This window comes from Telopea speciosissima, chromosome 1 (genome assembly GCF_018873765.1).
Source record: "Telopea speciosissima isolate NSW1024214 ecotype Mountain lineage chromosome 1, Tspe_v1, whole genome shotgun sequence".
Taxonomy (NCBI): Eukaryota; Viridiplantae; Streptophyta; class Magnoliopsida; order Proteales; family Proteaceae; genus Telopea; species Telopea speciosissima.
In genome coordinates this window covers 18525093-18536430 of record NC_057916.1, presented here as the reverse complement: position 1 = coordinate 18536430, position 11338 = coordinate 18525093, and the positions used below count along the sequence as shown (strand labels likewise).

At 37.3% G+C, this 11338-nt stretch overlaps 1 protein-coding gene across 1 annotated transcript; it reads left to right on the top strand.

The window, feature by feature from the left end:
* Window positions 1-3819: 3819 nt before the first annotated feature.
* LOC122643419 (outer envelope protein 61-like) lies at window positions 3820-10999 on the top strand. Its single transcript, XM_043837043.1, has 11 exons — window positions 3820-3987; window positions 4775-5005; window positions 6008-6064; window positions 6178-6306; window positions 6703-6780; window positions 6937-7007; window positions 7436-7488; window positions 7750-7954; window positions 9773-10355; window positions 10443-10586; window positions 10737-10999. The coding sequence occupies exons 1-11, from the start codon at window positions 3892-3894 to the stop codon at window positions 10881-10883; spliced, it is 1794 nt and encodes a 597-aa protein (XP_043692978.1). The 5' UTR covers window positions 3820-3891; the 3' UTR covers window positions 10884-10999.
* Window positions 11000-11338: the final 339 nt, after the last annotated feature.

Below are 11338 nucleotides of genomic sequence, written 5' to 3'. Positions count from 1 at the left end.
AACAGCTTCAGGTAACGTGTCTAATACATATTGAGGATGAGGAAATGTCCACTTTGGTTGGAATAGTGTACGCCATGTCAGCATATCACTGTCTTATGCGGTTGCCGAAATGAGTCAGTGGATGTTTGGCAGCTTTTGTATTTAGGCCAAACGCGTTATCAAGTGGACCTTTATTTGCTCCATTTCTACAGGTTCTTCTAATAGAGGGGGCAAAAATGACCATCCTGCCCCTTCTCTTGTCCAAACACACTGTCCAAGTGGGGTCCATCCATCTATTAGAAGAACTTAGAGAAATGGAATGGATAGGAAATGAAGCAGATAAAAATACTTATCAAGGTGACATTGTCGTATTTTTATCTATTCCATTCCTCAAGTTCCTCTAATAGAGGGGGTGGATTGCACCTAGGCAGTGTGTTTAGGCAGGAGTAGGATGATCATTTCTTTTCTTTCTATTAGAAAAACTTGAAAAAATGGAGCAGATAAAGGACCGATATTTTCTCATGCGGGAATGTGCTTGTTTTCGGGCTACCATGGTTTTGAAGGAATTGAATCAGACTGGTGGAATCGGCTCAACTCAAATTTGTAATTCAGATCCGCAATCCAGATTATTCATATCTCATGAAATGAATCTGGCAATCTGATCCGAATAATGAACCCGATCACCTATCCATACATGTATACTTTATGTACAGTCAGGTGACTTTTACCTCCAAAAATGTATGGTTAGATGATGATATCTGTGATTTTACTTTCATAAATGTCTCTTTATACTTTAATGGTTATATAGAAACAAAAGAACACAAGTCATCATGTAAACGCAAATAAACGTGTATGGTAGGTGATCCAAACTCCAACAAGAACAGTTGTACTCTCATAACCAATTAGGTGGAACATATAGGTATTGGGCCACCACCTCTCCACCATCACTAAATCCAAGGCTAGGGTTGAAACTCTTCGACCGGATCCTGTCATTCTTTAGGAAATCCATATTTCCTAATGGGTGGTGGCTCCTTGGCTCCTGTAAATAATTTGGGGGGAGGAGGGTGAGGCCCCACATTTTATTGTAAATTTAACATACAACCCAGAATGAATAAAATTATCTTCTCCAATTCCTTAAAGTCCGGTAGTGCGGTAATGTTAGGTGAAGATGCTGATACGTGGCAGTTCTGACATCCAATGGTTCGAACTCATTGATTATATTGAGTTGGGACCGTTGGATGTCTAATCTGCCACATATCGGCATCTCCACCTAGTACTGCCGCACTGCCGAACTTTAAGGAATTGAAGAGAATAATAATCCTTTGTTAGACCTTAGATATAAAAATCTTTACTTAAACTTGTGATTGCCTTTCTATGAACCTAATCATTGGAAAGATCATCGAAGAAGGGAATAATACAACTCTTGGAGTCACATGTTATTGGATTTTGATCACGTAAGCAGTTGAAGTGGGAGAAGAACAAGAGACCCGCCCAATTTAAAAGATGAGTCATTCTAGGTATTACTATGCATACTGAAGGACAATGCTTCGTTATTTACCACTTGACACTTCATGGATAAATTCATGTTTACAACAATCAAATTTTAAGTTCAAAATAAGGAAAGTAGCTCAAACTTTGATTCAAATTTTAAGTAAAATTATGATAATGCTCTCTTATTTTCAAACTTAATTGTTTCCTCACATGCTCTTCTCTGTGTATAGTTTTGAATATCCAATATGCAAAAAAATTACCCCCAAAAATTTTATGAAGATGGTATCATATGAAAATGAATATAAAATACAAAATAACATCTTTTTGTAATTGTAGTTGCTTCCTTTACTCGTTTTAATCTGAAATTGTACCAATGAGATACTTGTCTCCTCCTCATTCACAATGACTAATTACCTTATACTAAGAATAAGTGACATCTATATTTTTCCTTTAAAATTTCGACTGAACGATTGCCAAAATTGGATGGGGCTGAAACTTTGTGCCAAGTTTTACCAGAAAAATTGAGTTTGTGATGAAATAAAAAATATTGAAATTATTTCAGGATTACTAAGAGGGTGCACAAACTTTTTAGATAAATGGTCAATCTAGATTATTTCCTCAAGATTTATATGGTTGAACTGCTAGATCAGCCTTCCATTGCAAAATATTAATGTTATAGTCTAAAGATGCCATCTAATTTTTTTTTGGGTAACAGATGCCATTTGCTGGTCTAGAAAAAAAAAAAAAAAAAAAGACTATATTTTAGGCTAGATTTAGTATGATTTCTATTTTCTATTTCAAATTGATTTCATAAAATAGATTTTTTGGTCAAGAAATTGAAATTGTTTTGGATTCATCAATCTGAAAATATATAAAAAATAAGAATCCATTTGGTAGTTCAATTTATGAGAATAGATTCTCTATATTTCTTAGGGAGAGGGTAGGGGTGGCGTGGGCAAGGATGGAGCCGAGAAGGTGGTGGTGGTGGTGGGGTGGGGGGGGGCGACAGTAGTGATGGTGGTAGTGGTAGCGAGGGAAGTGGTTGTGGTGGTGGTGAGATCATCAAGAGAAGAAGAAGGGTGATGTTTTATTTTTAATGTGAAATTATTACTTTGCCCATCAAATTGATGTTCATTAAAAAGCAAGAGTGAAATCAATCTCAATTTTAAAATTAAAACATCTCCTCAACTATTTCGGGATCTCTATTCCATTTAATTTATATTTCACTGGAAATAAGTTGCAAAATTCAAATCAAATAATTTCCGAAATAAAATCATCCCATGAAATTGAACTAGAAATTATACCAAATCAAACCTTATTTTAGGGAAAAGGTTTTATGAGCAGTTGAGTAGGTACCCAAGCATTCTTTAGGTCTTATCTCTCTCCTCTTCATATGAATTGACTTTGCTACCCTCCAAATATAGGTGCACCTGTTCAGAGAACCATAGGCCCCTTATTCTATAAAATATTAAAATCAACTTTTTCAAAGGAAATTCTCATGTTTCTCAATTAAAAAAATGAATTCCATCTTTTATCAAAAAAAAAAAAAAAAAAAATTATGGGACGTACCCTCATTGTATAGGTGTAAAACAAACCTCCCCTCCTTTGGCAGTTATTAGCATTCTTCAAGACATCAAACATCTGACTCCATATTTCATAGATTGTTTTATTTCATGTACTATATTTTCAAAAAGATTAATAGTATAACTGACTCCCTGTGCAGAAAGGCCTTGTCTCATGCGTATAAGGTTATTGATCAGTATTCCAATGTCTTGGCTGTCTGGTCAATGTACCTTGACACCTTGTGTTGGACTCGCTTCAAATTCAGGATACTATTTCATATCAATAATTAAATAAATAAATAAAGTTATTTTCTGTGTCAAATGAAGGTTCTAGACATGCCACGTCATTACTTCACTTCGTCACCGGTTGGGCAGGCCTGCTTTTCACAGTTTCAGTCAGTCATGCTAAAACACTTAATGGTAAAACAGAAAAATAATAGCGACAGTAACTCCTCAAATTTACCTTCCGATTTCCAATAATCCACCATAACGTTTCCATTTAAAAATTTTCCCGTTTTTCGTACCCAAAAAGAAAAAAAAATTCCCGTTTTTGGGTGGTATTGCTAATTTCCTATAGAGTTAGTTCCCTGGAAGCTGCGTATATTCGTTTCCTTGGTCTCCCACTTCTCGCCTCCCTTCTGTTTTGGTGGGCGTTCTATAAAAGTTCTTAACGACCAGATTCGATATAAATTTTAGCCGGTTTCTTCATATTCGAGAAAATCATCGACAACCCTATTTAGTTTCGCAACTGGGTCTTCTTTTGATTCGCTAAAAGCTTTTCCTTGTCTGTGTGTTTTTTTCTTTTCCTCCCTTTTGGCGATTTGCATCGTGCAGTTCGGATTTGATTTTAGAGTTGAGAATGTACAACGGTATGATGGATCCTGAATTGATTCGCATAGCTCAAGAACAGATGAGTAGAATCTCCCCAAGTGAATTGGCCAAAATCCAACAGCAGGTATTCGTTTTTTTCCCCAAATTTTTGGATCGTGGGATTTCTTCGGCTCCTCCTTTCTGTTTAGTTTTTCTAAACTTCATTAAATTACAGAGCCTACTCTTTCAATTTGTTATTATTGCGCCGAAGCCGAGGAATGATTTTTGTTTTTTCCCTCAATTTTCATCATATTTCGTGTTTTGTCGAGGAATAATTCAAACTATAGACCGAAAATTCCCTTCCAAAGGTGGGAAAAAAGGAAGAAAAGTTTCATTGTTCGTTTTACCTTGTTACCAATATTTTTTGTTTTACAAATCTGAAACAGAAAATTCTCTCCATGACTTGATCATCTTGTTTTTGTAAATTTTGAATTTTCGGCTCTTATAGTTATCTCATCCTGATTGCTTTGATGGTATTTTCATGGTTTGGAATTGGATGTGGAAACCATGCTTCAATTTGACTTGTTCACTTATCTTGCTAGCTAAGGTTTATCAAGTGTATGCACCTTTTTCATATGGAGATCAGGGAACTCAGATGTTATTGTTTTATCAAGCAGATTTTGGTTGAACTTTGTGGTTAGATTATTTTGTATCTTAAAGGTGGGGTTGGGCTCCAAAATCTAATTAATGAGAGATTTGCCTCACCATATTTGTATAATGCTTTATTCTGCTAGTATAGCATCCTAAATCTGAAACTCAGTAGCTCATGTGTGTTTTGTTTAGCCTAAGATTACAATGTTTTCCTTTTTACACCATTTTTTTTTTTTTTTTGCTGTCTTATGTTGAGAATTGGTGATATATTGGCTTGACAGATGATGTCCAATCCTGAGTTGGTGAAAATGGCCACGGAGAGCATGAAGAACATGAGGCCAGAAGACTTGCGAAATGCTGCCGAACAGTTGAAGTATGCTCGTACAGAAGATATGATAGACATGGGTTCGAAGATGGCTAATGCCTCACCCGAAGAGATGGCAACTATGCGTGCCCGTGCAGATGCACAGATTAAATATGAGTTGAATGGTGCTCAGATGCTAAAGAAACAGGTATCCTAGAATAGCAATCATTTTTTTGTTTTACTTTTCCAAATCATGAGTACAGGTGTAGTTGTTATAGTGGACAGGTTTGGCCAGGCGAATTGTGGATGTTGAATGGGTTGCTTGGGCAGTTCTGTTCCCTGGTGGACTCAGATTACATCATTTGTGCTTGCTTCCACAAATTTTGTCTAGTTTTTTGTGCATGTTGCCTCCTTGCTATTCCCTCTTGCTCAACCACTTGTGCAGGACAGAAAAAAGCAAAACCTTTAAGATATTCTAAAAAGACTTCATGATTCAGATACTAGAATTGAACAAGTTACTAGAAACCTTTTGTAGCATCATTTATCTTTTCGTATTACTCATTTCTCAAGCTTGAAGTCCTAAATCACTGATTTGGTTTGCTTGAAAGTGATAGAAACTTTTAGGTATCACAGTAGTTGTAATGCAACTTTAAATCTTAAGCATTGCAAAATGTATTTTTCCTGAAATTTTGGGACGGGGGAGAATTTCTAATTATTGTTTCCTTGCTTTAGCTAATCGAAATTTCATGATTCCTCCAGGCCTTTTAGTACTTTGTACGAGAACAGATTCTTTTAGCACATTTCTCAGAACAGATTATTTTGACACATTTGGCAGACAAATGAAAATTTGTTAATCTTTCATTTTTGCACATTCTTTGAGAGGACAAGGAATAAAGATCTCTTCAGTTGTATTGTAAACTTAAGATTTTAACCCTGGAAGATCGCAGCTTGCTTAACGAAGGTGCTAGAAACGAGATCTCAAAGCAGGGAGATTGAAGAAAGAAAAACATATAGTTTATGAATGTATGTTTGCCCCCAATCAATGACGTCAGGAGCTATCTTTTCCTTGTCATATACTTATATTTTACCAAGACCTAAACTCCAAATATTGAGCCGAGTGTTAAAATTTCTGATTCAGTTCTTGCTTATTTGTTTCCATCAGTGACATATGGGCATGTACTTTGTAATAATGATTCAACCAACTTGGCAGGGTAATGAGCTTCATAGCCAGGGGAAGTTCAGTGCTGCTACAGAGAAGTATTTACTTGTAAGTATGGAGTGAGGTCTTATCTTTTTTTTTTTTTTCCTCCCTAAATTTTTCTGTTTGTGGAAGATACCCTTCAGGATAATGAATTCCCCATTTTCCTCTTGCATCTTTAGGCAAAGAACAACCTAAAGGGAATTCCAGACTCTAGAGGTAGCGCACTCCGATTGGCATGTTCTCTGAATTTAATGTCCTGCTACTTGAAGATGAAGCAATATGATGACTGTGTAGAGGAGGGTTCTGAGGTATGGCTACACTTCCCCCTTTTTTCCTTTTCTGGGTCATGAATTGGTGAATTAGTTATTGTCCAGTTCTATCATTGGGCAATTTATAAATGGGTGAAGACCACGAAAAGGAAAATGGAAAGTGAAAGTGCAATGATAAATTTTAAAAAATATGACTATAGGAATGAGTACTTAACAGTTAACAGGGAAAAGAAAATAGGAAGCAAGACAGGTGATATTGGAGCTGGTTGACATCTAGTTTTGGAAAGTGGAAATTAGTTCTTCCTTCAACCTCCCTTGTGCTTGCAAGTGGTTAAGATAGGTGGTTACTAAGTAAATGTGAGGTGGGATCCTTTAATGTTCAGGACCATCCTTAATTCACTTGTTCTTTACTTTTTAAATGAACTTGTTTTTCAGGTGATGGCATATGATGCAGACAATGTCAAAGCTTTATACCGGAGGGGTCAGGCATATAAAGAATTAGGACAATTAGAAGTGAGTTTATCTCAACAACCTGCGTTTATCTTTGTGTTGCAAAATCACCATCGTTTTTTACTCTCTCATAAATAGAATCAGCCGTGACTATGGAAAGTATTACATTTAGTGGATTGTTTGCTTTCTCATTGGATTAAAATTCCTGAAACATGTTAGGATGCTGTGTCTGACTTGAAGAAGGCGCATGCGATTTCTCCACATGATGAAACTATTGCAGGTGCTCTGAGGTATGTTTTGTTTGATGGGAATATGATTGTTTGGGTAGCCTGACTGATTCTTGTGCTTTGTTGGCCCCTCTTAAAGTGTCCCAAATATTACCTCTAAGACTAATAAGTTCTTTCAAGAAATGTAACACCAATACAAAGAAATTGTCTGGCATTTGGAAGTTTAGATTGATTATTGTGTCTCTGCATATGAAAACTAGACACCTGCATACATTTGCTGCATATGAATACTCGATACTTGAATACATCTGCTGCATATGAAGACTAGTTACCTGAATACATCTGCTGCTTTCCATCTGCCATCCGGATACTGCCTCTTGATTTCTTTCTTTTGTAATTTTGTCATTTTGTCATTTTCTTAAAATAAAAAGGATATATCTGGTTTCTTTTCCATTGTGACATGTGCTAATTAAAGGTATCAATTGGTGCAGTGATGCTGAGGAAAAATTGGCAAAAGAAGGTGGAGGGCAACGAAGAGCAGGACGTATGTTCTCATTCTTCTTTATTTTTTTTTTTTTAATCAATAATCAGACTCCTGAGACTTAGAACAATTTGTTTTTTTTATCGGTACCTACTATATGGAAGGGGGAGTGGGGAAGGTAAGGATCAGGAGGCTCGAACTCGAGACCTCCCGGTAAGCATGGGCTTAGCGCACCATCCTTCACCAACTGCAATAGGCAGTTATCCTTGTCTCAGACCATTGTTATTCCTTATCTTTATATTTTGACCCTTGATCTTTTCACAGGATTAGTCATTGAAGAAATAACTGAAGAAGAAGTGCGAACTGTCCCTGCTGAAAGCCACAAAAGCTCGACATCAACAGAGTATTCTGTGATACAGTCATTGGATGCCGGTGAATGCTCTCAAAGTCAAAGTGTTTCCAACTTTAGTGGGCGTACTACTGAGGCTGAGTGTTTGCAAGGTTTGAAAGATGATCCAGAAGCCATCAGGTCTGTTTTCATCTGTTTGAAAATTATGCACTCCCTTCTCTCTCCTTCTCTCTTAGTGAAGCATCTAAACTTATTGCACTCTTTGACTACCGAATATCCTCTTGCTCAAGTATCTGAAATGTGGAGTTCCCTATTGAGTGTAACAAAACACTTCTTTTCTTTCTGTTTTTGGGTCTTGAACATTTATTACTTGCTTTCTAATTCTTTTCTTATTGTATTATTAATTTATTTTTCCAATTATAATAACAATATGTTACTTTTAGGTGCAGTGCAGCTTTTATATATTGTTTCTCTTACAGAGTGGTTTCTCAGTAATTGCTTGGGCCCATAGGAGGCCCTCAACCTCTGCCTAAGCCATGCAGGAGAGAGGCCCAAAGCCAATCCCAAGAACTGTAGAGCAGTTCTAATCATTACATCACAATATGTTGGGAATTGTATAGAGATTTAAATATGGGATACTCTGATGGTATACACTGAAAAGGGAGAAGCAAGTAAAGAGGCGGAGAACTGGTGGATTATTAGGTGTATAGGTGATGGGATTTGAAAGAAGTGAAGGCTGTTGGTATTCAATATATGCATGCTTTTGATTGAGGTCCTTGATGCCATTAGGGAGACAATCGAATTAATCAGCTGGGGATAAGATGAGGAAAAATCTGAAATGGAAGCAGATCTATTGATTCACTAATATCAGCATGTATGGGGCTTTGGGAATCAGGTCTAGAGGTCTTGAATGCTTCGGTGCCTAAAAGGAGAAGAAGAGTATTTCAATCCACACCACCCAGCAAGTCAAAAGAAGAGTAGTCCCTGCTCAATAATCATGGAAATAGAGTTCAAGAGGCCCTATTGATAGGCTTGCAGGATCATTTCCCCCACTCCCACAAATTCTGAAGTTTTTATGAATTTCTAAAAATCAGAGTCTACTGAAAATCCAGAACATGACTACCTTAGATAACCCAAAACGAACAGTGATAAACACAAACTTAACTAATTCAACATCATTCAAACTGAAATTTATACTCCACTTTGATGGTTGTTCCTTTCACAATGTGAGAGGCCCTTTGGGGGGTGGTTATTTGAGATGATCTAGTACAAATCCTAAGAGCTTGTTGGGGCCCTATTGGAGAGCGTAAGAGCTGAGTTACTGGCACTTTTTTCCAGTTTGGACACTGCAATCTGTAGGGCAATAGGGGTGCTTATGACTTATAATGGAAGGGAATTCAGTGATTGCCATTGGCTGCAAAAACTGATTGGCCTTGACATCATTTATATCTCGTTAGACACATTCTTTGTTTCTTTTCCTTGCTTTCCTAGGTATTCCAGTGGAAGCAAATGTCCATTGTTGGCTTCGATGATTTAGCAAACCAGGGTGTTGTTCATCCTATGTACTGAAGAGAGTATACCATTTTGAGATTTTAGGGTGCAGACTTTGCTTCCTTTTGTTTTTTTTACCCCTCTCCCCTGGTTGTGGGTGGAGTGTTGATCCTCCATTGTACTTTCTGCTTGTTTTATTAATTTGTTATTTATCGGGAAAAAACTCAGTCTAACTCTAACAATACCGCTCTGACATCTACAAATGGGAAGTTTGGTATTTATCTTGAACCTCTGAGATTAGCAAACTCTAGTAACTATGCAGCTGGCTCTCTAATGATCATCTGGTTCAACTGGACCTTTTTCTTATCACACTTTGAACTTGTTTACTGTGGTCTGGTCCCTGCCCTTTCTTCTTGCCTTGTTAATGTATTTTTTGGCTTTTGAACCCTATCCAGTGTCAGTAAATCCAGTGAACCTGATTGTGAATATATTATCTATATTTTGTAGGTCATTTCAAAATTTTATTTCAAATACCAACCCTGAGACTCTGGCCGGTTTGAGTGCTGGAGGGGTTCCCCCAGACATGCTTAAGAGTGCCTCGAGTATGATCGGCAAAATGTCACCTGAAGAACTTCAAAAAATGCTCCACATGGCTTCATCTTTTCAGGGGACAAGTTCATATTTTCCTGGAGGGACCACAGAGAATCAAGGTGACAGTTCCAGATCAGGATCATTTCCACCAGATGTGTCACCTGACATGCTCAAAACTGCAACTGATTTGATGAGTAAGATGTCACCAGAGGAGGTTCAGAATATGTTTGAAGTTGCTGCTTCTTTAAGAGGGAAAGATTCTGTTTCAACAGCAAAAGCAGTTGATACAAATGGTCGAAGATCAGAGAATGGGTCGAAATTCTCCAAGGCCAATGGAATTTCCGCAATTAATGGGAATTCTGATGTAGGAGAAAGTAGTTCTCGTCAGTTGCATGCAAATTCTAAAATGGGGTCATCTCCTTTGCTAAATTTTCCAAACTCAACTGCTGATTTGCAAGAACAGATGAGAAATCAAATGAATGATCCAGCAATGCGTCAGGTATGTGTGGGTTAATATTTTTCAATCAGTTTGGCTGTCTTCTTTCCTCCTTTGTTTTAAACTCTTAGAACATGTTCAAATGGGCAGATTTTTACATCAATGATCAAGAATATGAGCCCAGAAACGATGGCAAGCATGAGCGAACAATTTGGAGTAAAGCTTTCACGGGAGGATGCAGAAAGGGCACAACAAGCAATGTCTTCTTTATCACCCGAAAACTTGGATAGAATGGTACGTTTTTACACTTCACATACACAAACGTACACAATCCATCGATGGGAGCAATTAGTGGTTGATGGTTCACCCATGGGGTGTGTATGTTTGTGTTGATAATTAAAGTGCTAGCTATTTGCAGATTCAGATGTGTGTTTTTGTTTTCAGATGCGGTGGGCAGATAGGGTACAGAGAGGGGTTGAAGGTGCAAAGAAGACTAAGAACTGGCTTTTGGGAAGACAAGGAATGATTCTTGCGATATGCATGCTCATCTTGGCAATTGTCCTTCACTGGCTGGGCTTCATTGGCAGTTAAAGACTGTGACTCATTCTCTCTTTGTGACATAAGGCTTCTAACAGAGTAGAACCGGTTCATTCCAGCTTGGTGACTAGTTGCAGTTATCCAGTTGGTCTGGTCATCGTATAACATGGTTCAATGATTTTCTCCTGATGGGGGGAAAGAAAATGAGATGCAACAACTGGAGAGGGGAAAAGGCCTTTTGGTAAAGATACCAGTTTGTATGATTCAATGATTTTTTTGGGTTTTTGCCCTGTAGGATTATTTTCTTTATAATATTTTTCTATGAAGCTTCTTCATTAATTCATCAATTTGAGATATAATTTATAAATGGCAAGGAGTGGCAGAGAGGAAAAAAGTGTGAGAGAGGGTTTGCATTATTAATATCTACCTTCTAGAGTGAAGAGAAAGGCACACATGGATCCATTGAATAATAGATCATCAAGAAGAAGAAACATATATATCATAAAAAT